The 27670-nt window shown below is 38.1% G+C and overlaps 1 protein-coding gene across 1 annotated transcript; it reads right to left on the bottom strand.

Annotated features, from left to right (window-relative positions):
• Nucleotides 1-525: 525 nt before the first annotated feature.
• Nucleotides 526-27199, bottom strand: UBE2V2 (ubiquitin conjugating enzyme E2 V2). The gene is made up of 4 exons (XM_064706078.1): nucleotides 27094-27199; nucleotides 10492-10637; nucleotides 7020-7145; nucleotides 526-1389 (listed from the first exon to the last, which is right to left on the bottom strand). The coding sequence occupies exons 1-4, from the start codon at nucleotides 27107-27109 to the stop codon at nucleotides 1243-1245; spliced, it is 435 nt and encodes a 144-aa protein (XP_064562148.1). The 5' UTR covers nucleotides 27110-27199; the 3' UTR covers nucleotides 526-1242.
• Between the last annotated feature and the right edge of the window lie 471 nt (nucleotides 27200-27670).

Genomic DNA, 27670 nt, shown 5'->3' with positions numbered 1-27670 from the left:
TTTTTGTGTGTTTCAGAAAAGGCAAAAGCAGAACAGGCAAGGAAAAAAGGCAAGTAACATAAAAGAGGAAAAAATGTAAGAAAACAAGACAAAGGACTGAGAAGTAGGACAGACTTCAACAATATGATCTGAAAACTGCTTAGAGGTCAAGTAAGCAAAGTGAAAGTTAAGCTCATTTCTGGAAAGAATCTGGAGGTGAACTAAAGGGCAGATGGGTAGGCAAGGGGGTTTTGTTTGTTTTTATTTTGGGCTTAGTTTGGTGTTCGGGGTTGTTTTTTTTTAATATATTTATATACACACACACAGAGTGCAAGTTTCTCTAAAGAAGTGATACTACAGATGACAGAACTTACTCCCCTGCAACATATGGAATATCTTGACCTCTCAAGTAAACTAACCATACAAAAGTGATAAGAGCAAAAGGTGCACGTAACACCAGCAGCAATATTATGTTTGGCTTTCCACTACTTCTGCCAGTTACTGTTATATATTACATGACTATTATAGAAATGGCACAGCCTCAGACACTTTCCACAGTTTATTTACATTTTAAGACTAACTTTAATCTCAATCACATATCCATACATTTCCTTTGTTTCACTAAAACTTAAATGCATGGTTTATTAGAACAAAGACTGTAAACAAATATTTGCCATGTCCAATACATGTAACACAGGAGCTGCTTAACAGAAATTAATCCCCCCATTTTATAAATACAGGTATCAAAACAATCCTGAACATACTTTGTGACACTACTAGTAGTCGGCACCCACACCCTTGCAAAATTAAACAAGATGAGCAACGGTATTCACTGTACCTGCTACCTTAAAACAAATTTAACTGCAGCTCTTTTACTAAGCAAGATGGATAAAGCATGCCATTTATATTTTGCCTTCTCCAGAAATTATTTTCAGTAACATATATTATTCCACAGCAATCTGACACTTTCTGTCATGCTTTCATCTTGTAAAACCTGAATTCCAATTATAGGCTATTTCAGGCTTATGCTTAAATGACAGTGCCTCAGTAAGAGAAAAAAAATAATTGTGCTGCCTTTTTCTCCCATAGTGCCTGAAAACATATTGGGCATACATATATTATATATATTCTTACAAATGTCCAGGTCATGTATACCAGCTGAAATTCTTTAATGTGTGGGTGTTTGCATTGTGAGATTTAATCAAGACATTACATGAGTAGAAGGTTGTTGTTTTAAGACAGAAGTTTGAGAATCAGCTAAAATTAATTATTGTAAGTTTGTCCCTCTGGAGGTTGTGGAAGCTTCATATTTTCTTTGGACATCATTAGACGTCTTAGCTCTTGAAGTACAACTTTAATGCTATATGAATTTTGCCATTTTGCTAACACTGGTATGCTCCGTGCATCCACCTGGAAAAAGAAGAGAGAAATCTAATTTATAACTGAACACAAAATATCTACATAAATAACTGTTATTGACAGTTGCTCTAAGAAATGGTCTAAGCATTCCCTGACACCTTCTCTGTGGCATAAAGTCCCTGTGTTCCTAAAATATTTTAAGGAAAACAATCATATACTTACACACAGATACAGATTCTGCAATAAAATCCATGCAGGTGGACCCTTCCATCTGTGCTGCTACTTATATTAGTGTGAAGAAAAAAGGATGGTAAGAGGACATCAGCAAACTGTTCACTGCAAAACTGAAACTGCTACCTCACAAAATTTATAAGTTTTTTTCAAATTACCCCCAAAAAGAAACAAATAATCACCTTCACTATGCTAATATATGCACCTTTCTAAAGGAACATTTCCCTTATTATTTCTTTGCTGCAAGTACTGTTGGTGATTTCTTTCACACAGATATTACACGCTGCTTCTCATATATCTAGAGGCACTACATGTATTAAGAAATGTCTTGAAACACTGAAATAATTGATTTGTAATGCTTGGACATTTCTTAGTTCTTTGCATCCTTCTCACAGTAAGTCATCTTACGGAGCTGTGAAGATTACTGTACATCACTTACCAAGTGGAATATGAACTGAAAGGAAAGGACATGGGACTTCTCCTATGCGTTTATAAAACCTGTGGGACAATTTACACAATTATATTATAACGGGGAGGTTTCCACAGGAAAGTCAGCAATTGAAAGTCATCCTGGGAATTGTTCTGGCAGCAGGTTAATTCCCAACCCCTGCATGAAGGAACTTAAGAGCACAGAGGGGCCTACAGCTGTGCAACTGCAAAGCAGGCCCTGGGGCAGGAATAGGGCTATTGCATGCTACTGGATTCCTTTGGTAGAGTTGCAGCCCATATGGCTACAACAGTGCTGGAAACCACTGGTTTATGATTTAGGTAGCATAAAACATCAAGAAGTTTCTTATCCCATCTTAATTAGGGCAAGCTGAAAGAAAAAAAAAAAAACCTGGAATCAGAAATGTTAACACAGATGTTTTATTTCTAGATTATTTGAAGTGAGGCTATTTTCAGAACACCAGATGAGACTAAACAGACTAAACCTTTTTGTAGGAGGAAACTGAGGCCAAGGTTTAACAATGTGCTGGCTTGGGCAGCAATACTATCCCAAGAAACTTATGTTCCCTCTCTTGTTCCTTCAACAGTGCTACTGCCTACCAGCTCAGTTAAACCATATACAGGGAAACATTCTGTGATCTGAACTGACAGAACCCACTTAGTTTAAAGCACCACCTTGGAAAGAAGTCCCTAGGTAGGATCCTTGACCTTATTTACAGCTCAGCACTTAAAAGCATTTCTTTTCACACAATGTTCTGCTCAGAGCTGGGAACCCCTTAAAGTCAGCAGAGTTGCCAACAACAACTTGCATCATCAAGCTACAGTAAGAATGGCAGACAGATGATTTAATAATTATTGCAAACATTTGATAAAAAAGAAAAATACCATAAAAATAAAAGCTAAATTATGGAGCAATGTCATGCCAGTTTAAAATACATGAGTGTATGAGCCAATACAGAAAAAGGTTGTGAAAGTTAGCACTGCTGAAATCATCACTGTAATTCCTGTACTATTGCTACTTTTTTAAAGGGGTATTTGGGTTAACGTGGTAGATACTATGCAAAATGGCTGGAAAGGAAGTTGCCCTGGGACTACAGAAATAAACATCTAACTTCAGTCTGGAAATTCTGCTTTCACACCATCCTCCTTGCCCTTGCTTCTCCTCCTCCTGCCTTTGTCGGTTCCCTCAGGTCTGGACGTTTGCCTCAATTACAGCACACAGCAGCCAGTCACCACTGCTGTTCAGATAATGCCGTTCTACAAAGACTGGAACATGAGAGCTGATCACTTAAGAGTAAGCTCCTCCTGGTTTTCCTTTTTCCTGGGAATTTGCAACAAAAAAAAAAACTCACAGACTGCAAACTCTGCTTTAACATTGCTGTGAATGTTTTCTGACTAAAGACGACTGCAACATGACATTTTTGTTGCTTGTTTATCTCAAGTCTCTTTTCTGCAAGTCACCAACTTCTTTCATAACATCTTGCAGCAGTAAAGATTTTGGCTCAGGTTCTGTTTTCTGTCTTGCAGAATTGATTTCCAAGTTAGTGCATAATAAACTCACTTTATGAAGAACAATGATAAGACACTTAAAGACATTTAAGAGAGTGACACAAACTATGTTCAAATCACACAAAAGCATAAGGTAATATTCAAATGCACATCCTGGAACACAGGGAGACATTTCAAGGTCACATAAAAGCTAATAAACCTGCAAACTGCAATCTGAAGACTATTTAGACTATTTTTTTGGGCGGTACACCACTGTGGAACCCTGAATAATAAGAAAAGCAATCTACGAAATGCATTATTTTTTTAAACAGCTGAAAATAAAAATAATTTTACACAATTATACAAAGTATTTAGTGTTTACAATGTTCCAAGTAACTTCAACAAGTAGCAGCAAATGTCTACAGCAAACATAGTCAAAGCAGTAACTGGGCAGCTTACAGATTTACAGCTGAGTCCTAAGTGATTTAAAAGTAAACAAGTATTTCCAGCTGTAAATGGTATCCTAATGAACAGAAATGATTGCAAATCCTGCAAGACAGACTGCTGAGGAGGACCATCACAGCTGCAAAAATCAGACAACCTCAAAAGAAAATGGGAAAACAAACAGCACATTAGAATGCAACCTGTGTTTTATCAATATGAGATAAGTAAGTAAGTCTCCAAGAGAAAAGACCCTGTAGCATTAGCAATAATAATCTACAGTTTTACAACAGTGATGCCATTAGCACATAAAAGCATTTTGTGCAGCTCTACACAAGTACTTAGCCTTGTTTTTCTGACCTTAGTAACCTAATTCTGTACACAAATACAGCAGATCCATAGCTAAGTTAAAAAGAAAAAACCTACAAACTTTTTTCTTAACTTGCAGATAAGAAAGACAATTTAACGGGGTGCCTCACAGCACCTTAGTCTTTTGAGATAAAATATTCCTGAACTAGTTCTCTCCTCTCCTGCAGTAAATTTATCAGTGATTCCTGAAGATATGCTGCTGGCAGAAAAGTTACTTACAAACTCCTCTCTCACAGACTAATCAAACAAAAAGTCAATAAAGTTGTACCTGTCAGTATTGATAAATTCATTACACACATGCCCTTTTCATGCAAAGAGTAAAGGAATTTCTGAGTAAAGGGATTTTTAATCAAAAAAGTAGAGAACCATTGCCCACAGAGCAGTATGAGAATAGCTTGCTCAGATCCCTAGTAACTACACTTATCCATCTTTCCCCTGTACCACTCACACTCTAACTCAACAGAAATTATCACCCTCTAAAACCCCCAGTGTGGACCCTACTTTTCCACAGATGTTAACTGGCACACAAGCCTACCTTAACAACATTACAAATGTTTTTAGTATAATCTGCTAAGACAAAACAATTTCAGCTGCTGTTTGTCTCAGGCTTTTTTTCAGCAAGTCACAACTTCTTCCTGACATCTACAAGCAATGTGACCAAACGCTGGCCACATGTCAAAACCCAGGGTGCCTGCAGAAGCACGGATAGTAGAGGAAGTCTGCAGATGAAACTCTGCCATTAATTCAAAGAATTCAAACCACTTATGATCTATTACATGAAAGATGACCAGAAAGTGGGAGAACAGCTTGGAAGAAACATGAAGGAGCTATGAGGAAGCAGCTATTTCAACTGCTCCAGGATGCTGAACATGCCCCACTGTTTGTTCCATGGTTCCTCTAATGACCACAAAGACAAAATAAGATAAAATGCGAGACACTGGGACAATGGGCACATTAAAAATTATATAATAAATGTGTTTTAAATTCACTACTTATGAAAATTCCTATCATTAAAAATACTACTTACTCCCATTTAAACCCATCAGGAAAAAAAAAGAAGTTATGCATTTGCATAGGAAATCCTTCATAACATATACGAGTTTATCTTCTGGGGCAAAAAATTAATGATGGTTTGATGTAAGATTATTAACTTACTAAAATCAATTTTTCCTGTAGCAATGAGTCAATTTGAACAGTGCTTTTAAAACAACAACACAGATTTCCTGTCACAGTAGTCACCCTGTTCCTCAGCAAGCTGAGTGAATGTAGACTTTTCCAAACAGAAGCTCAAACTTACTAGCTTCAGTAAACAAGAGCCTTCAGGCTCTGCTAGTCTAAGGTCCTGCTTCTGGAAACCAACACCTATAACTTGAGATAAGCAGAGATTAAGCCATGACAGCATATTTCTTCACTGAATCAGAATAATACACGTTCCTATGGTACTAGGAAGAGGTATGAAAATCATCTTCCAAACATACCATAAGCAGCTTTTGCTTCTCACAACTTCTCAATAAACACACACCCTTAGTCAACAAGCCACAGTTGTGATTAAGGGCATGAGCTAATTTGCAGATAGCAATTTTAACAGGATATTCAGGTAGACTAAGATTGTTAGCTACATAAAAGTATTTTCAGAGTAATTTTAGACTATTTCTGAAGCATTAGTGAAATAGCTTTTGAAGACCAACCCGAACACCACTCTACAACCTACAACAGCCCAAAATATCCCCTGAGAACCTCTTCCTTCCCCTGCTACAGTCATTGAGACACTTGACATTCACAGTTCAGTACTTATAATTACAGAAATGCAAGTCCATCTTTCTTGTAAATCTCACAAATTATTTAAAATCGAAATATGCTAATGCACCTTTAGGTATTGCCTTAACCCAACTACTCTGCCTTCACTAAAGACAAATGTACCCACAAATGGTGATTGTGTTGGTGATTGTGTTTCCTGCTGACAGATGCACACACCGCTGCAAACGCAAGGCAGCTCACAGCTCCCCTCTGAGCACAGGGGCACCCCAGTTGCTCACAGTATTTAAGAACCTGGTGAGTAACAAGCTTGCCTGAGCTGCTGCCACAGCTCCTCTGTGAACTCATCCCACCCTAACTGCAGGATCAGAGAAAGCAACTTACTGCAAATTGACCTTTAAAATGCAAGTGATTACCAGCTATATCAAAAGGTTGTAAGACCAAAGTTCAGAATCTCACCTTGGATTTTAATAAATCCAGTATAAAGGAAACAAGAGTATAAATACAACAGTTCATTACAGGTGAGTTAATACATCCAGAGTGAGTCTCACCAGGAACAACCTCAATTTTTAATTAGTGGAAACATCAGACAGAATCTGTAATATTCCTGCTACAATACGAAACTAATCCCCTTCTATAAGAGTATTATGAAGGAAATACCTACACAGAGCTTAAACACTTGTTGTTTTCCTGTTCAAAACTAAAACCTTCATCTTCATTTAAAAGAAACAACTGTCTTAATATTATAAATAATGCTCATCTCATTGGTAAGCCACAAAAAGCCACAAAGATTTGAAGAAGTAGGCCACCAAATTTCAACTGAAATCTGTACTTATATTATAAACATTAAATAGAAAGCTCTGTGCAACATGCATATTCCTCACCTGATTTTCACAGAAATATTTTTAGTGTAAATTAACAACATGGTTGATCTTACCATTTCAACTTACCATTCCATTGGAATTATTTATTCCATTCATATTAATTTTAGTAACAAATCTAACTGTAGGAGGTGCTTCTGGGTATTTAGGTCCACACTCTACTTTCAGACTGTATATTCTGTTTTCATAGTTTGTCTAGAAAGCAAAAAAACAGACTAATGCATTTTACTGAAAGCTAAATATTAAGAATTTTTTAAAAACAGAACAAAGGCAAGAGGAATAACAATTATGAAATATGAAATAAATATAAATTTGTTCATATTGTATACCAACTGAAGGTCTTGGATTACTGACTGATTTCCACTGTTTTGGCAATATTGATTACTTCATGATTATGCATAAATTACACTGCTTTTTGACTACACCATACACAAGTTTTAATACAATTCTGTTTTTAACTCACATTTGCTCTCATCCTTTCTATCCACCTGCATCCTCAAAACAACACAGTACAGGACTAAGAGAAATCAATTAGCTTTAGGAAAATTACCACCTTCCCCCATAATGAAATATGTAATACTGTAAAAAAAAAAAGGAAATTGAGGAAGACAGGAATGCCAATAATTTAACAGTTAAGATATAACCAAAACCAAAATAAAAATATAACCTGCAAAAGAAACATATCCTGGAAGCAGTTAGCACTACAGAAAATATCTGAAATTTCTGCAGCTGAGAATCAATCACTTGGTTTACTGGAGGATTTATGAGCTTGGACAGTAAAGCGACTGCTAGTTTGCAGATGTCATTCCAAAGTGACCATGGAATGGATAATTCTAAGTGCAAGCATAATTAGAATTAGATATGGTTCTATTTTTTTTTATCTTGTCAAGTAGGCCATGCCAAAGATCAGTGCTTTGCTGGTCACTGATGCACGTGCCTCTGTGTTCCAAAACGAAGATGAACTCCATTTCTACACCTGCTTTTGCACTGGCACAACAGAAAGAGCCAACATGAGCAAAAAAGCAGCAACATGCCTCTCAGCTTTCCAAAAGTATCATCTTTAACCTGTTCTGCATCAGTCAGCTGTCACTCACTCTCCAAGCAGAAGCATCAACCACATAGCCAAGCATCAAACAACAGGCTAGTCTGTGGTTAATTAAAATGCAGAGTGAAAACAGGACTACTGAAGCACCCTAACCATGTACCATACTTTTTGAGCATGCACAGAGACTGAACGGCAAGCAGGTCACAAAGAAACAGCGAAAAACTAAAGGTTTTCCATTACTCTTTCCCATTACTGTGAGTGTAATTAGGCACTGGACAAGGCTGCCCAGGGAGGCTGTGGATGCTTCAACTCTGGCAGTGTTCAAGATGAGATGAGCTCTTGAGCAACCTGGTCTAGTGGGAGGTGTTCCTGCCCATGGCACAGATGCTGAACATCTTAAGGATGAGCTTAAGGATCTTCAGGGTCCCTTCCAACCCTTACCATTCTGATTCTATGATTAAAAGCTGAAGGCCAGATAGAAGTCATCTTATCCTGCTACAGGTAAGATTGTTGCTGCCACAGCCAGAAAACACAGTAACTAAAATTCTCATTATTCATTCAGCCAGAACAATTTTCTTCCCCAGAGAGGGATGCTGTCAGTTACAGTGAAAATAGGCCAAAATGTATATAATTCTGCTCACAACTCTGGAAAAACCCAAGAACAGCACTCATTTTCATTCCCTTATCCAGGTGGCTTCTCAATTTTGCTCAATTTATCAAGTCATTGTTTTACTGCAAGCTAGGCATCCCTGGCCAGCTTCCCAAAAAAACTAAAATTTCATTTTCTGTAAGTCACAAAAATATTTCCATTAATCCAAAACAAATCTTAACCTCCTCTCTTGCTGTTGGGTCACCTTTCAAATGAAGCAATAAAAAAACTGATAAGAATTTTTTTTCCCACAACTATACAGAAGCCTCATATGAGAAGAACTTCTCTCATATGGACAATATTAGCAACTTTCTCCATGTTTTGCCTAATTGTACCATCTACTTAACTCAGCCAATTCCAAAAAACACACATCTTCTACAGGCCATGAAACTAGATATGCAGCTCTTCTCAAGGTGCTGTAACTGGCTTGGGAGCTGGTGGCTTTCACTTTCTGCAGTCACTACATATTGCAAGTCATTCTATCTGCAAGGCTGAGTCTCCCTGAAATGGCACAAGATATATTTTTTGCATACACTCTTTATCATAAAGAAAATAAACTCACAAAACTACAAATTGACCAAGACTAAAAAGTGTATCCCAAGCTGGGCTAAGTACTTTCATTATTTTTTAAAAATACATGGGATCTTCTATAGTAGTATTATAAATATAGTATTATAGACATCATAATCTCTTTTCAAAGATGTGTAGTAGTCTACTTTAGGTTGAACACGAAAGCAGTCACAGGCAGTGCTGGAGGGTTTTTGGAGAGCCAGGGAGACCCCATGACAACTAGGTCAAAATTTTCAAGTTTTTATCCCAACACATTAGACTACAAACTTTCTTCAAAATGGACTCCAACACAGATTCCACAGCAGCTAATATCCAAAGCATACAGTCATTGCGATTATATATTAAATCTGCCCTCTCCCAGCTGCATCCAATTCTTAGGAGGTCAGCAAGGTCATTCAGGTGTTCAAAGCAGCCTACTGCAAGTGGCAAAGGACTTCCAAAAGAAATCTGAATTACACTGAATCTATCTCTGGAACTCTGCTACTTTAGAAGACGTTGTTTTCACTGAGGCAGAGCTCTGGTCTCTGTCTTGGACAGCTCATTCCATAAGCCCTGCAGCCCCAAGGGACACACAAGCCAGGTCTCACTCTCGCAGTGAAAGGCACGTGCTAACTGAGGGCTACTTAGATATACTCATTGAAAGGTCTCAGTTACACACTCATCTTTTGCATCATATTATAACCTAGGAGAAAGCATGCAGTAAGTCAAGTAAAGTCCATTCATATCTGATATGGCTGACACACACAAGAGGTGATTACTTCTCTTGCAAGCTGTGTCAGTCTAAATGACATTCTACAGACCTTCAAAGGTCAGAAGGATTAGAGGTAATTAGAAGCTGCTAGTCTTTAGGTATGATTCAAGTGAAATTCTAACACTGTTATACTGCAAGACTGTTCAATAAAACTTGTAGAAGTTGAAAATGCATTGCCAGTTTACTACAAAATTGGAATTATCAGGCACATGTGACAAAATGGGGAAAGACAATTACCTGCTTATTGTACTATCAGTGTACACTTATGTTCAGTAACAGTGGAAATAGAGAATTAATATACTCATAACTGAGTAAAATATGTCTCAGATCACAACTGGATTTACAGACAGCTACAGAAGCAGGGGAGGCTAGCCTGAAACACATGCCAGAAAATGAAAAACTGTATACTATTTCTACAAAGTCATACACTGAATTTAAACTATCCTTTACATTGTAGATTAGTAACATTTTTTTTAGTTTGAATTGCCTAAAACCTAACAAAAATGATTTATTTCATCACACTTACCCTTGGTGGCCCAATAATCATTCCTGTCCATCTGGTGAGTGTCATATCTTCATCATCTTCAAGGCCCCAGCTTACTGTACCATCACCCACTCCCTTCTGCCCTTCTTCAAGTTCTTCCAACAAGCGAAAATTACGAGGTACTTTAACTAGAGAAAATGGAACAATGTAATTAACACTGCTCACATTAAGGAAAAGGTAACAACTTCGTTGCTTTTATACGTTACACACTAGCAACTGCTAAATGTATTTTCCAAGTCAAGCAAATATTGCCTGCACAAATTTATGCAGCACTCAAATTGCTTTGAAGCAACTAACTGCTTCACTGGAGGTTAATTACTACCAAGTAATACCAATACAAGCCATGAAACAGAAAATAGGAGAGCTCTCTTTAGCCTAAGATGGCTTAGTTCAGATTCTCTTTCCCAAGCACAGCCTATTTCAAAATCAATTGACTGTCTGTCAAGTTCTAATCAACCAGAATCCATATTAAATCAATACAGCAAATTTACTCCAAAACAAAATTAAAGAATGTAACATTTAACACAGATTATCCTAATAAATGTCAACTGAAGACTGAAATATTTTCACTTGATTACACTCATTTTTAAAAAAACCTCAACAAAAGACTAATATCTGAAAGCAAATTGAAAATCAAGGCTTTTTTAATCTAGTGATTAATACTGCCACTTGCCAGAGGAGAAAAAAAATAAGCACAGAAGCACTGATTAAATTGTTAAAGAGAGATAAAGACATATTCACAACAGAATACAGAGATTAACCGCCTTTAGAGAACACCAACTAATAGTCACTAACCAAACTATAATTACAGGATTTTTATTATTATTCATGAAAAAATGCAGATATTGATAGATATTAAACAACACAATGCTCAATTGCTTTACAGCATCAGCTAAAATGGCACTTCAGCACTGAGGGAAGAAAGGTAATTAACACTTGTGCATGCAATCATGGAATGCTTTTATTTTCAAATAAAATATGCACAATGATGTAGTAACAATAGTATAATACCATAAAACTTCCACTTAGCTATAGCTGCTTATAATTACTTATTTTTTCTTATATCTTCTTACAACTTTAGTATTATCCATTATTTTCACTAGAGATCCTTTCTAGTACTGTAAGAATCCAGGTGCTCCATAAAACTAAAAATTAAGACTGGGTACACACAATGTTATTTCAATCAAGTTTGAAAAAGATGAAGGATAAAGAAAACTGTTTTGCATATCAGTTATTCAGATTTGCATATCACTGTGATTTCAGGTTTTACATTACCCTAGTCTGTTCTCCAAGCAGTCTCTATGCAAGAAATCAAGAGTTTTAATGTACTATATTATTATTTAGTCAGATAATTGATGCAGATACATGGACCAGTATACACATACCTTTTAGCAACTCTTCAAATAGCTTATCTGGTAGAACCATAACCTCTCTTAAACAGTGTTTGAAACTTTGTTTTAGTAACACAGACTAGGGAGGCACTTCCAAAAATGGCACAAACTATTGTGTCCAAGTTCTCCAAATTCCCAGGGAAAAGCATTACGAGTATAGTATCAGGACAGTGGAAGGAAATTAAGTCATTCATGTACGGCCTCACCTTCCGTCCTGCCTTGGTGCTGCCACTCATCTGAGCCCTTACTGAGCTCCTTCAGCTTGCTAACTGAGCAGAAAATGACACATTTTGGTCTTCTCACAGCCCAGCCAGCACATGTGCTGAGAGCACCAGCAGAGTACATCAAGAAGCAGATCACATCTCAATTTTTTGACATAAAACCTTTTAAAAACCATCATTAAAACACATTTTCCCATCCTCTGGTCCCACTCTGATTTGTGATAAACATTAAGTGTGTACATTTATCTATCTAATTCTGACTAGAGATGAGAACTGACAATCACACTTCAACCACAAAGTTTTTACTCCACATTCATACATGTTCTGAGTTGAGTCTGCCAAACCAAATGATAAAGTTCTACTTTGCATCACATGACTGAATAGATTCTGATTGGTAGTTGCAGTCTCAAATTAAAAAAACCCACAACAACCTCCACCTACAAACCCCATGTACCTTAGCATTCACACATTACTTTAGGCTTCCCCAGCAGCTTAAATCCACCTTTTCTCAGAACCTCTGCTCTGACTGCAGAACTTCTGAGTCACAGTTTAGCTCTTTAAAAAGAACATAAAAGATGGTACCAAACAGGATTTAAACTTATTTCTGATTATGTGCTATCACCTTTCAGCACAGCCTGGATGACCCAGCTGCTCACTGTCCTGATATTCCATGCCTTCTCCCAGAATTCTGTTGTTCTTGCACTAACCAGGCTCCTCTATTAGCCAAATTGTCACACTAATTTAGCAAAAAAAGCTGGTTTTCCTTCAAGCAAAAATCAAATCCAACCAGTTAATCAAGTGAATTGACTCAGGAAAAAAGAACAACAAATGCCAGAGCTGACTGCTGTGGCTCTCAGTGCCTTCCTTTGCAAAACCAAGGGTATAAGGATAAAGGAGCTTTTTGTGACAAAAAGCCACTGCACTGACTCAGCTGTATCATAAAACGGTACCCAACACATTAAACTGGAGGAGATGACACCAGAAAACAACAACCCCTTATGATGAACTGACCTGCGTTCATCACATTTTTTCCATGATATTATCTGTGTTCACTGATTCCCATAACTGCCCAAGGGGAGCAGTGAAGGACTTGGGAAACCTCCAGAACATCTCCAGAAAATAATTTAGATCTGACAAAAGCATCTGAGAGCAAGAGCCAGACTCCCCACACTAACATTCTTATCACTGCTAGAACTAAGTAGCAAAACACTGTTCTGAAGTTAAAAATAAGAATAAAACCACCTTGTGCTAAAAAAAATACACAATAATCCCAACTAAAAACCCAACACACATGCACACAAAATCTTGTCAATAACAACAAAATTCTCCCCCCAAAATCCACTAAACTGCTTCTATGTCCCTGGCATATATGACTAATGTTTTATCATCAATACTTCAAACTTTATTAAAGCAATTACTAAGTGTTTTCATAGAAAATTATTATTGCCAGATTTCTGACAAGTGACACAGAATAATGTAAAAATTAACACAGTGGATTTAAAACAAACAAACAAACAACCTAACAAAAACCAATCCCTTACTATTATTTATAACTACAGACTTAGAAACTTCCAGCAAAATTAACTGGAATTAAATAGTGTCTTGAGCATCTGCTCCTGTCCTTGTGCATGCTATTGCACTCTACATGCTTGCTTTGATCATGCTATAACCTCTACACAAAACAAATTTACCTAGCTTGAAGAGTGGAACACACACATAAGATTGTGCTCTCTTCCCAGTAAAAAACAACAAGAACTTCTGTCTAGAAATCCAGTCAAGGATGATCTGGATTTTCCAGACATTAAGTTTCCTCCTAGTATAAACAGAAAGTAAAAAAACTCCTCACTGTTTCAGGTATTTCAGAAAGCAGTTTTATCTTTAATCCAGACAACGCAATTCATCAAATATTTGCTAAAAACTTTGAAATATTCCTGACTGAATTTGAGTAAGAATCGTTATTTTATTTACAGAATTTGGACAATGAAACCTTTTTCTCTTTTCACGTGCAGCTCATTAGCAGTATGAAATTACAGAAAGCAGCACCATTCTTCAGCTGACTCCCAGACCTCAGGTGTTCTCCCAGTGCCACTTGCTCATGGGACCACAAAGCAGCTTCAGGCAGGCACAGACAGGTTGGTTTTACTCTCTGTAACAGGCAGAGCTAAAGCCTCACGCTGCCAAGTGAAGGGGATTAAAGCTGTCAATTTGAACACTGGCAGAACTACAGGCACGGTAAATTCCCCTCAGCAGACTGTGATTTACAGCTCAATACAACACTGCACCCAGCACAGCTCTTTGCAATGATGGACCAAGGCTCTGCATGTGCAAACATAGATGGTTTCATCCAGATTAAGAAAACAAAAAGCAAAACCTCTCTTCACTTTATCTGCAAAGATCACTTCACTGTAGATTTTACTGACAAATAGCCTCCTGACACCCCTGTCCAAAATCTGTCACAGGAATTGCCAAACAACTTCTACCAAACTCTCACAAACAGTTGAACTAAATATATTTCACTTAAACAAAACATCACTCATGCTTACATATACTAATAGTTTTTAATTTAAAAATTGAATCATGAAACTGGACTACACAAATCCATGAAATTATCAGTAAATTTAATACCCTGGAATTAGAAGAGAATGAAAGAAGACTCAGTAAACAAAGCCCAAAATTTAAGCATGAGGGTCTACTTTCATATATCAGTAGCTACTTCAGGCATTACAATCTAAATCACCAAGTTAATAGAAATAAAAAACACACTACCACAAAGGATGAGTGAAGAAAAAAGTTATAGCTATGCTTTGATCCAGAATCTGCATAACCTGGAAAAAAAATCAGGAAAGAAAATAAAAAGGAATCTTCAGTGTCCATTAGTAGTACCAACAACTTTCACTGGAGTAACAAATGAGAATTGCCTGGATGAACCTGTTCTTGCTAGACAGAGTTCCCCAGTGGGTAATGTCAGATCACTCAGTGATACAGTGACTTAATCAGCAGCATCAAGACAACACACAATTGCACTTCTGAGCACTTAAGTCAGATTTGACAGACCTCACTGGATACATTAAATCACATTTTTAAACAGTTCACATGGACACACTCCTGCAAAGAGTTGGCAGTCCAAGCTCCTCACACAACAAATGATTCTTTGCTGTCTAACAGGCAAGAGTGGGATAACCTACACTCTGCTCTTGTCCCTGCAGGTTACAAAGCAAACCATAACCCAAAATTTTAATACATTAGCTCAGAGCCTAAAGTGTGAAGTTTTCTGTAAGACCCAAAATTATGTTTTTTAGAGTAATTGTCCATAATCAACATTCCATACCAAGATTCAGTTTCTCTTCAAATCTCTCCCAGTTCTTGACTTGAATCAGTCCTGAAAGTTAACTCAGTACCAGGACCATTTCACCCAGCACACCCCATACTACCAAGACTCCAAAAGACAGCTCTACAAACAAATCCTAACGTGCACACAAGAACAATTTATATCAAAAAATCCTACATTAACACAATCAGATACTGTCAGGGATGCTATTCTTCCTGATTGAGATAGCTGTGTCAAGGAGTCTGTAGTATGAAAAATTTTGAATTTTTGAGTTGGCTCTTGCCCACTGACTTCCAGCAAAACAGAAACTGAAAAGTATGTTCAGCTTGGTAACAAAGAGAAAAACCTCTCAAACCCCATTTATCAGCTTCAGGCTCACAGCAAAGTAAGCATTTCCTAAGGACAGGGAAAGGGGGGGAAGGACGTCAGTCTTGCAAATTTCAAGCCATAAAACAATTTCTCCTGGGGCAGGGAGAGGAAGAAAAAAATACAAAGAGAAACACAGAGAAAACAACTTGTTCCTTTCAGTCTCTGAGCAATTCATCTTGCTCTGGACAAAATGAAGTAAAAACCTGAAACGCTGTACTAACAACAACAGTCCACACACCCACAAAAAGAACATAAAACAACCAAAGCCTTAAAAAGGCCCTGAAATGCCAATACATTAAAAACAACAAAACAAACAAAGAAAAATTAAGGAGAGAGAGGAAAGAGGGTAAGGGCATATGAAATACTAACATATTCTATTCTGTCTGCAGAAGATATTCCTGTGAAATTAGCTTTTTTTTTTTTGTAAACTTGATGTGTATTCTTGTTTGCCAATTGCCCTGCTCACACCACTTCTGAAAAGACACACAAGAAAAGCCTTACTATCACAAACTTACTATCAAGAAGTATTGCCTGGTGTCCCTAATGACATTGCAGTTATCTGAGACTGATCCCAGTAATCAAGCTCCAAAACCCTGAAATACTTCTAGTGATTTGCTTAGTTAGTGCAACAACCAAGTTGGTATCAGTAGTGGAATGCAGCAATTCAATAATGGACTTTGTTATTCTTGTTGCTCTTGTTTTAAAATCAAGTATGTTACTACACACATAGTAAAATCACTGTTTCCAATAACCAAGACATGATTCTTATTCAAGGTAAACTGACGTTTCCAAATGCTTTCCAGGAAAGTTTCAATGTATTTCAGTAAAATTCAAATTCATAATTCTTTACGTCAGTTACATTCATAAAGTTGCATTTACTCTACGCTATGTTTCCCTATTTTCCTCCATCAAGTATGTCCCAAAGCAACAAAACTCGAGCAACAGAATATTCTGCATTAACAGTTTAAATTGAAAAAGTCCTATACTATGTTAACTGAAATGGTGAAAGCAAGGTATTTAGCAGCAATAGGTGGCTCATGCACATTGATCAGGATGAGGAATAAGGTACTAATCAAGTCTGAACCTCACAGAGCTGTAAGCAACATGAATTTAGGTTAGTCTTAATGAATTTGCAGATCTAACTATGCTTACCTGTGGAAATTTTCTAGGAATAGAAGTCAAGAAGAAAATCAGATGAAAATTCACTTCCACATAGAAATTATTCATCCCAAAAGAAAGAAACAAGACAACTAACTTGAAGAATTAATAAGAGATGAGTGGAAGGTAAGACTCCACAGCTCAAGTAAGCAGACGTGCATCAATGACCACTACAGAGCAAATAGAGCACAAGGCCATTGGTTCACTGTGCTCAATGCTCGCTGTAACTCAGAGCCAGCTTTGCTACAATACTGAACAGGTTGAAGTGGTAAGAACTAAATGGGTTATTGCACTGCTTTGCAGGACTAAACTTATATATATATTATATATATATATATATATATATATATATTCTATATAAACTATGGATAGTTTATATAGAATACCATGTAGGAGCCCTGTAACTGATAAACCTCTTTCCCTTTTACAATATTTGACATTAAGTATGTTTAAGTATGTTGAAAGTACACAGGTTGGAAGACTACAAAGAAGAGGTGCAATTCCACACTGAAGCTAAACTATGCATTTCATCAGGTTTTGGGTTTTGTTTTTTTCATGTAAAGAAATGTCAGTTGCTGAAAAACATTTCCCAGCATGAGGCAACAAAGAGCCACAGCAGTGTGAAAGCTATAACCCTTTAGCTTAAAACCTAACTTTTGGTTAAAGCTAAGTAAAGTCATATTTGTTTTCAGAATTATATTGGCGAAAATTTCTATTTATTTCAACTAAGTTAAATCCTACATTTGATAGTATCTTAATAGGCAAAATCCTAACTTAAGCTAGGCTTCATGAAAATAACTTTCATAGGAATTTCCTTTTTATTTCAGTCCAGCCACAGCCATAAACATGCTAAATATGGCTTATATTAAGAAGGCAGCTAATGAGAAACAGTTAATAGAGCAGAAGTCTCGGTCATTTACTGCAACTCAGCATTCAGATTTTGCTGGAGGGGAAAAGGGCTGGACAGGTATAGAGGTTATTTCTTTAAGGCAGGGCACGAACGCGATTTTAAAAAACAAACAAACAACAAAACAATAAAGATAATAGAGGTTTATAGAAGCAGGTTTTTTTCACCTGGCTTTCCATTTCATATGCATACTCATAACGGTAAGACACTACCTACTAGTGATAATAATTGAAAATGATAAATTCTACACAGAATGACATTTTCAGTGCTACCTTTAGTTTCACTGGGGTGGGAAGAAATTAATTTCTAGACAGCTACCCATGAGTACCTGGATTGGCAGACACATACCTGATTTACAAGCATGTTAAAATGGTTTCAACCACAAATCTTGATGCTGGAGTAAGAGATCTCAGCATATCAAAACGCAAAATTGATGTTGCAAAAGCAATCAATTTATTCAATGTTTCAGTTGCTGATGGTTTCACATGAAGAATGATGAGACCTTAAACTTGAGTTCTCCAGCAGAGTGCACATTCCAAATACAGAACTTCTTCGGGAAACGCTTGTACAATTTAAGGTTTTATTAATTATGTTTTAAAGTGTGAGAATTTACTAGAAAAACAAATAGGTACCTTACCAAGGCATCACATAAGCCTTCCCTTCCTTTATCTTGCCTCCTGAGTAACCAGAAGGAAGTGAGTTAACTCCTTCCAATAAATTTGATTTCTACCAATTCTGTTCCATAACCCACTGAATTATTTACTGAAGGCAGCCCTATAGACACAACTCTTTCTGTGATGGTCAGTATCCTCCCAGGAAAACACATCATGTCTGTTAAATTTTTATTGACTTCTAATCATGCTCATGGCCTCTCCCCTCTTCCTCTGCTCCCCACTGCCACCCCTTTCCCCTTATGCACCTTTTCCAGAGGAGCAGCAGATGGAGGTGCAGCTGCCATTAACTACCTGATTCATCACAGCTACTCCCACCTCTGACCAGCAGCCCTGGAGGAGCCAATCTCTTAAAAATTCCATCACGATTTCCCACTCTCCACTATCTCCCCTTACCAAGGCTCATGCACCACTGAAAGCCTCCATTCCACAGCTCCTGCAGCCCAGTTTCCAAATGCCCTCTCCACTGTCCTGATTTGTTATGGAACAACAATATCTTACACATCCTAAAGCTGCACAAGGCACAACAGTAAATAACAGCAAGAGTCATCACAGGCACATCAGCGAGAAGCAGCACAGAGCAGTCAAGGCTGGATATGAGCACACACAGAATACAGCCCAGACCTGAGAGCAACTCCAGCTGAACTCAGCTTTGTCAGCAAGGATGCAACAACATCCCTCTGTCTTGACACTTTGATGCAAACACGATCGTCCTGAGTGCTGCTGCTGGCAGGGAATGACTAATGGTGCTCATCAAAATTACACTAATGAAGAAGCTTGCTTCACTACAGATACAAATGCTGTTAAGACTACATAACAGAGAGGGCATAAGCAAGATCTTGGCAAAACAAAGAGGGGGGAAAAAAGGAAAAAACTTCTAACCTTCAGAAAGTCCCATAATTTTTTAAAGTAATTAAAATACCTCATCCAAACAAACTTTTTTAAAAAGCTACCACAACAACAGAAAACTATAGCATAAATCCCACTAAACTGGACTGCAGTCCCAAAAGAAAATTGGTGTAAATTGCTTAAAAGCAATTTTACAAATTTGTACCAATATTAATGGCATTTCTTTATCAGTCTATATTATCTCTAAGTGCATTTTTTTTAATAAACAAGACCACTGTTAACCAAGACACTGCATGACCAGTGATGCTTCACACTTTTAGAAAAACCATACACGTACTAAACAGTTAAGTCACTAAATAACTCATCAATTGACATCCATGAACGATGGAAATGCACAAAGCTGACTACAGGTTTAAAACTTAAATCTTTATAGGCAACTACTGAATGAAACACATGAGATACTAAAATTCAACCAACTTCCCATATGTTTTAGTGTATGAAATTAGAAAAGTGACACATTGTGATGCTTAGCAAATTGAGAATTACTGTTTCAATTTTGTACAAAACATGTAAGGCAGGAAGCCAGCAAACAGGAGTTAGAAAAGATAGCTGTCACTTCAAAAACCACCAGCAATATTAACGGTGATTTAATAGTCTAAGGAATCAAGATTTTACCAGGCAAAGAAATCTTTCCAATTTCTACCCTGAGAAGTTATAAACTAACCCCCAAACTTGTTTAGTAAACTTGTTTAGTAATTACCCCATTATTAAAAGCACAAAGCTAAATTACAGCAGAAAAAAAACCAATGGAAGTTAAAATGGCTCATTTTTGAAACTTGCATTTTAAACCTGACTTTGTGTTAGCAGAGAGAAAAAAATTATTTTAAACAGATACTTATTAAGTTACCTTTTAAATTACAATGACATAGAAACTTATTTTTCCCAGATAAAGGGACAGGAGGAGCAGGAGACTACAGGAACTCAGCAGAGGCCAATATTTCATCATGAAACAGCTTTCCCAGCATCTGCTTTAAAAGTTAAGAATACAATGTGTGACCCAGATAACATGAGGAGCATCAAGGATTTAGTCTAGCAAAGCTGTAAAGCTGTCTTAAACGGGTTACAAGTCATTGATTAGCAAACAGTTGTTCTAACATGTGCATGAAGGTCCTTTCCACCATGACTCAGCACCTGTCCACAGTATAAAACATAAAGATCCTTTATCTATGCAAAGCAAGTAATGTTATTCTTTCAGTTCTACACATAAGCATATGCATATGGATATAATCAGCACATGCACCAATCACCACATATTTAGTAAAAAGAACTGCCATTAAATTATTTTCCTGCATTATTTTTGAGAGTCATACTTCAGCCTGCTATTTTCTATATGCTGTGGTATTCAAAAGTTCAAATTATTTAATATTTACATGATCACACATTCCATTTCAGTGAGAAGAAAGAAAACATGGAATGCCTTCTCTGGAAAAGTTCTAAGTTTTATGAATAAAACTGGACATTTTACTGCAAATATACTGAATAAAGAACACTCCTTTTATATGTATTGGGCAAAATGTTTTGATTTACTCAAGCAAATTGCAAACACAATTAACTATCCAGTTTATGAACAGTCACAAACACAATGGAGGGAGGTGATTTTTTTCTTTATGCTATTAAACTCATTTAATGCAAGAATTTTAAAAAGAGCATACTGAATCTATAATTTGTCTGACTATTTTTAAAATCTAGTTGAAGTATTTCATCCTTCTGAAATAAAGATTATAGTGCTCTGAAGTTCTAAGTGTTGAAGATTCCATTCCTTCCAAAATGCTAACTAGGAAATGCTTTAGAGTCACAGACTTAAATCATCACACATTTTTGAAAAGGCTGTATACCAGAAGCTCATGTTATTCAGAATCAGTCTGACAGCTTCACAAGTCATAAGTTTCTACACTGATTCAATTCAAAATATTGTTTGAATTATATATCATTAGTGTATTCCAAATGACAAATACAAAGAAAAACATTCTTTGGGCAGGACAGCATTTGGTAAAACCCTTCTAAATACTTAAATCAAGGCTACTTTGAACACTTCCCCCACAGCACTTTCTTGTCTTCCCATGGTCTGTGCTGAGGTTCCCACAGGGTAACTGAGACAACAAGGCAACAAAACCTAACAGGAGTACCTGAAGCTGATCAGTATTTTACATTAAGTTTCAGTCCAGATGAAATAAGAGCTACAGTGCAGATAAAATAGTGGATATACTAAAATAGCAGATAATACTGAAAGATAACAGATAGAAGAGATAATAGTGGATAAAAAGAGTAGGGACAGAGAGAGGAAAGGTCTGTTAACAAAAAGAAGCTGAATAGTTTCACAGCATGTATTTAACAGTGCCTCTGGAAAATCTTCCATAAGGCAAAACACAAATACTAACAAATACATTTGTAATTCAATTCCACCAACTCCTCATAAGACTTGGAAATCTAATTCTTACATGAGAAGCCTTCTCATGCATGCTTAGGTTTATAGTATGGACCATCTGCCTCCAATTTCTGAAAGGCACATCCTCCTGAAACTCTGTGCTGTACCTTTATCCAGGCTAAAATTTCCCAGGATTGTACAGAATAGTTTAGATAATGGGCTTCAATACTATGTCTGATAACATCCCTGAATTTCCAACAAGCTCTTAAACAAACAGAAGATTACAAAGTAGGCCACTTTTTTATTGCAGAGGTAAGTTGCTTTGCTGTGAGAACACTTACACAGCTATTGTGGCAGAAAGACATAAGTAGGTTTGTATTTAAAGACAGAGTTATAAAATACCAGGAACAAAGGCAGGAAAATGATACAGACAAAACTCTGACAAGAAACAGAGTATCTTGCCTATATATGCCCCAAAGTTGGAAAGAACTGATGGTCTATATATAGTTTTAAAGTAATTTGCAATCTAAACTTTTGTCAACCCAGCTGAAATTATTTGTGGTTTGTCAAGATGTTTTTAAGCAGGCAGAACAATCACAATTGCAATTCCTTGTGCATAGGACAGGATGGAAAAAATGCTCCACACAGAGTACTTGCTGCCTCATGGAACACAGTATTTTACTTCTTTTGTTTTGTTTGATTACTTGCAGCTTTAAGAAGTCTGTGCTAACACTGTAAACTCACAGAACAAACTTTGAGGACTCTAAAATTCTAAAAAGCTCTTAAACTTCTTGGACCAGTTCTGAATAAGTGAACAATGTGGTGGAGGCATAAAAGAGAAAATGGGAGGGAGTAATACATCCTTCAAAGTGAAACACAGTGGATAAAAAACACATCTATTTCTTTGAGAAGGAAAAAAAAGAGGAAGGAAGCGAACATTGAACGGGTCAGAGGGAAAGAGAAGCCTACCTGTGCAGAGTTATCTAGACATGAAGTTTAAACTATATCACATCTCCTACATGGAAAAAGTGGTCTTTAAATCGTTGCTTCTACATCCCACTTATGAATACATCCCCTTATTACTCCTCTGAATGGCTTTTAGTATCTAGATGTCCCACACTCAGGGTATAAATCTTTACCCTACTAAGGAGAGAAGAGACAAGACATCAGCTTAATTTGGAATGAAGAAGAAAAGAGTTTCAAGGCATTTAAGAGAAAGCATTGCAAAATATCTCACATTATAGAATATCTTGCAATTGTGGGTTTTAAGAGCTGAAGAAAAAAATCCCAACTTTCAAAGCAAAATAAACCAAAACCACCACCACCACCAAAAGCCCCAGCCATTGGGGATGGCACACTCAGCGCTTGCTCCACAGCTCAGGGAGTCTAGGACGCACTCAAGACCACTTCCAGCCCTTCATTTTTATCCCAGCTTCCTTACTGTAGTCATGCACACTTAGAACTGCTTCCACAACCACCAAGTGTTTGCAAATACGTAAAAAATAAAGTTATGAAAATAAGTCACTGACGTTTATAGTGCCATTTCTACTCACAGAATCAATCATCTATAAAATCAAAGGGAAGGACATTTTTGCATGGGCAAATGAGGTTACACAATGAAGCTGTTTCATCCTTATAGAGTAGAATGACTGGAAATTAAAAGTGTGGATTTTACAGAAAAATATTTCACAGGGATCTAGCCACGTATCTTTCAAACACACTCTCAAAAAAGGTTGCTCAAGACTACATACTACAAATAAATCAGGAATCTCGTATAATGTATTTTGACTGTAGATCAGTCAATTTTCTTCCCAGAGCACCCAGTTTCAGCAAACCAAGGGGAATTTTCATTAACTCAGCCCTATCCACCCTCCCCCAAGCTACTGAAGCTCTCAGCTGAAGAGGAAGGAGACAAAAGCATTAGCAGCCCATAGTTACAGCACAATATTTGACACTGCTGCCTTAATTCTCCTATTTTCCCACATAAATTCTAACCACTTAGTGACACCATCAGTGCCTTTAGGGAACATTCACATTATATATATGTGTGTATATATATATATGTGTGTGTGTGTATATATATGTATAACCCTATATATAAGGTATATAATATTACATATCATAGGCAATATAATACTGAGACCCAAATTATCAAAATGCAGAAATTAATTCCTCGCAATGATGTTTTTTATATGCTTCTTTTTCTTGAGATAGTCAAGAGATGTTTCAATGGTATGCCTTAGTGAAATATTTCTTTTAACTTGAAACTGCATTTATTTACATCTTCTACTATGTATTTTCAAACACATTAACAGAATGAATCTCCAGCTAAGCAATATGAAACTGGATGATTATATATTACATATAGCTGCTCTCTCCTCTAGAAAACTGACTTGTTTAACCCCAGACCTCCAGCAGTACCCACACAAATAACCTAGATCAAGCTTCAAGCAGAAGGAGTTGTAGTATCAGATCAAACTGCAGCTTACAAACATCCATTTCTAGCACATGCAGGATCTACATGCAAAATTTACTCACTAGTAATTTTTGTAAAGCAGGTAAGATTTTGTAAAGCAGGTAAGATGCTTATTAAACAGCAATGTAGCACTGATTATACAATTTCTTTGGCACACATTATTTTCAAACTAAATTCTCTACTGTTAAATGCACATAATTTGTTACATTATTGCTCACAGAACTAGCAAGCCCAGGAAAGGAATTTCTGGGATAAAAGACAGTTGACCTTAGTAAAAGTTTTGGTGTTGACTTCCTTGTTATAATTTCCTTCCTTGACTTCATGCAGTCAAATTTTTTTTTCTGAAATAAATAATGATGAAGTTGAAGTTTATAGCAAGAGCAGACTAAATTAACAAAGCTAGGTAGATTTAAATCTTAAGTCTATAACAAAGTTAAGTCTATAGCAAATCATTCCCTGTCCTCCTCCACAAATGATTATAACACAGCTTCCTGGCAAGAGCGGTTCTGGGTGAAATCTGAATTTTTACATACTATGTGGAAAGTATAAAACAAATCCCCCATCACCCCATGTGTGTGCCAATAAAGTCTCAGTATTTTCTCCACAAGAATATGTTGTTTTAGAAGCTCTGACTAATTTTCCCAGCAGTTTTGATGATTCAGCCTGCTTGCTGCATTTTACTACAACAAATTAGTTTAATTTAATTTCTTCAACAAGATGTACATGCAGTACTGGCCCTTTACATTGTTTGGAGCAGTCACACGTATTAGGAGTTTCCTACATCTCCTCCTTTTTATGAACTTTAAGTGTGGCTGTATTTCTGAGGCAAAACCAACCCCCACTGATTAACTGCATAGAAGAGATTTTAAAACAACTCTTGTAAGGCTGCAAAGAACACTTACAGCAGTAAAACCATCCAAGTTCAGTCAAAACCCATTTATTCTTATGGGGCTGAAGTAGAAAGAAAAATTTTTGTAGCTGATACTCTGCACTATCCAGGTTGAATGCCAAATGCCAGTGCTCAATACATGACCTAAACCAACTTTGCTTCCTTGTGTATTACAGGCAATCTCCAGTGTCAGCCTAGACACAAACTGAAGTCTTGCAGTGTTGCTCCATAATAAAACCCTTTTAAATTTAGACAACAGGAAAAAAAGTAAAAAAGAATCCTAACACAACAAAATGCAGTAATTCCCAGATGAGCAAATAGTTGGGTTTCTCTATATCCATTCTAGCTCAGTTTATCATAGGCAATAGCTATCTTTTTGGACTGCTCTTCCACATAGTTGCAAAAGTTACTTCAAAAGCTACTTTATCAAATTCCACTCTGAAAATCACACATCCCCAAATGTATTACGGACTGGAGATGACTCTCCTTCCTCAAAAAAAAAAAAAACAAAAAAAAACCAAAAAAAAATAAACAAAACAAAAAAACAAAAAAAACCACAAAACCTGCCCAAGCACTTCTCACAGGATCAACAGCACGGTACCCAGACCACTTTAAATATACAGATGTTTCTTATCTTTTGTTATAGTCTCAATTCCCCAAAGATCCACTGGATTGGCAGCAGAAATAAATTAGTGGCCAACATTTACCCTAGACTAGCTGCTGAAGTCAATTCATTCCCCTGTCCTGAGGTCCATATTAATCCAACTTATAAAGTCTCAGGGATGAGAGAAGAGGAAACAAGCGCCTGAAGACTTCAGGTTTTAGCAGTGGGGGAAAGGTCTTATTGCATTTGAAGCTTCTCATGAAATGAAACTGAGACAGTCAAATTGTGCTTCTACATTTAGCACTTGATGCAGTATTCTTGTCCCTTTCTTTGTCACCACTTTCCACAACGTTCTGGCACACCAATGCTCCATACACGGTGTGCTGGTTACTGAGAGGGCTTCTGGGATGACTGGCAGCTCTTTGCCCTTAAATTTCACTATGAGAGACCCTTTGGCTTCAGTGGATGCCACAGGGAAGAGAGCTCCACTCCTCCTTCCCACTATGCTACAGTCACCACCAAAGTGAAGTGCCTTTGTCCCAAAACACAACACAGGCCTAAGCCCTTCTCTCCCAAATAAAGAGGGGACACAGAAAACCCTTTTATTTTAGATACCGCTATACCACGTCTTCTGTGTTCACCCAGCAGTACACTGGGCCAAATCTTCAGCACAAATCTTTCTTTCCTGTAGCATTTTCAGCAGGCTAACAGCATCTCCTCCCTTCCCCACGGACACCAGCATCTCTCCATCCATCGCTGGCCCTCGGCAGGTCAGTTCTCCCCTCCCCCGGCACTCGGAGCCCTGTCTCCCAGCACGCACCCCAGGCCGGGCTCTCACAAGGATGTCGCTGCCCCACGGACGGAAGGGATGGGGCCCAGGGCAGAAGTGAATTAGGAGGAATTTCTTTTCATTGGACATTGGAAGGGGCTGCCCAGGGAGGCGGTGGAGTCACCGTCCCTGGAGGTGCTTCAGGAAGGACTGGACGTGGCACTCGGCGCAGTGCTCTAATTGACAAGGCGGTGCTCGGCCATAGGTGGGACTCGCTGACCTCAGGGGTCTCTTTCAGCCTAAATGAACCTGGGATTCTGTGATAACCTGTCCCGGCTCCCGTGCAGCTTCCCTTTCCCCCCTGTCAGCAGACAATTCCTCCCCACTCGGGTCTCTCCCATCGGGGAGAGCTCGCCTCCCTCCATCCCGGCTAAGGGAGACCCGCCCCGGGCCCTTGTGGGGGCGCCTCCCCGGCCGGAGCCCAGCGCGCCGCTCTCCCGGGCCCAGCGAGCCCCCCCCTCACAGACCTGTGGATCCGGCCATCTTGTCCGAGCCCCCCCCACACCGCTCCGGGCCCGCACGCCACGCGCGTCACTTCCCCTCGGAGCGGCTCCGTCACTTCCCGCCAGGAAGGACGGGGCGCATTCCGGGAGCGCGCGGGGCGGGCGGGGCCAGGGCACGGTGCCGGCATCAAGGCGCGCCCCCGTCCCGGGAGCCGGCCCGGCTGTGCCCCCGCCGGCAGCGAGCTTCCCGGGCGTGCTCCCCTCTCCCTGCATCCTTCCCGCCAGCCCCCGTCCGTGCGCATCTGTCTCCAAGCACCCGCTGCGTCTGATCCCATGGGGGCTATTACACCTGGGAAGAAAATTCCCGTGGCTGCGTCCCTACCCTGCCAACCCCGCTCAGCCCGCACCCCAACCTCCAGTAACAGGGAAGCCAGCACACAGCGATGAAGCTTCACTTCATTTTTTTTTTTTTTGTTTTCCTGCTCGGCTTCAAACAAGACACTTAGATTCAGAAGTGTCTTTGGAGGAATTTTTTTTTTTTTTAAAAGTGCCAAAGGCAGAAAAGGAAAGAATACAGATAAAAATTTAAAAGCCACAGAAA

The sequence above is a fragment of the Zonotrichia leucophrys genome, chromosome 2 (genome assembly GCF_028769735.1).
Source record: "Zonotrichia leucophrys gambelii isolate GWCS_2022_RI chromosome 2, RI_Zleu_2.0, whole genome shotgun sequence".
In the NCBI taxonomy this organism is placed as follows: domain Eukaryota; kingdom Metazoa; phylum Chordata; class Aves; order Passeriformes; family Passerellidae; genus Zonotrichia; species Zonotrichia leucophrys.
Note: the sequence above shows the minus strand (reverse complement) of the source record. Positions and strands in the feature narration are given on the sequence as shown.

Coding starts and splice junctions, on each gene's coding strand:
- UBE2V2 (XM_064706078.1), bottom strand. Junction 7,146..10,491: donor TGATTATTGGGCCACCAAGG/GTAAGTGTGATG, acceptor TTTGCTTTCTAG/ACAAACTATGAAAACAGAAT. Junction 1,390..7,019: donor TAAATAATTCCAATGGAATG/GTAAGTTGAAAT, acceptor TTCTTTTTCCAG/GTGGATGCACGGAGCATACC.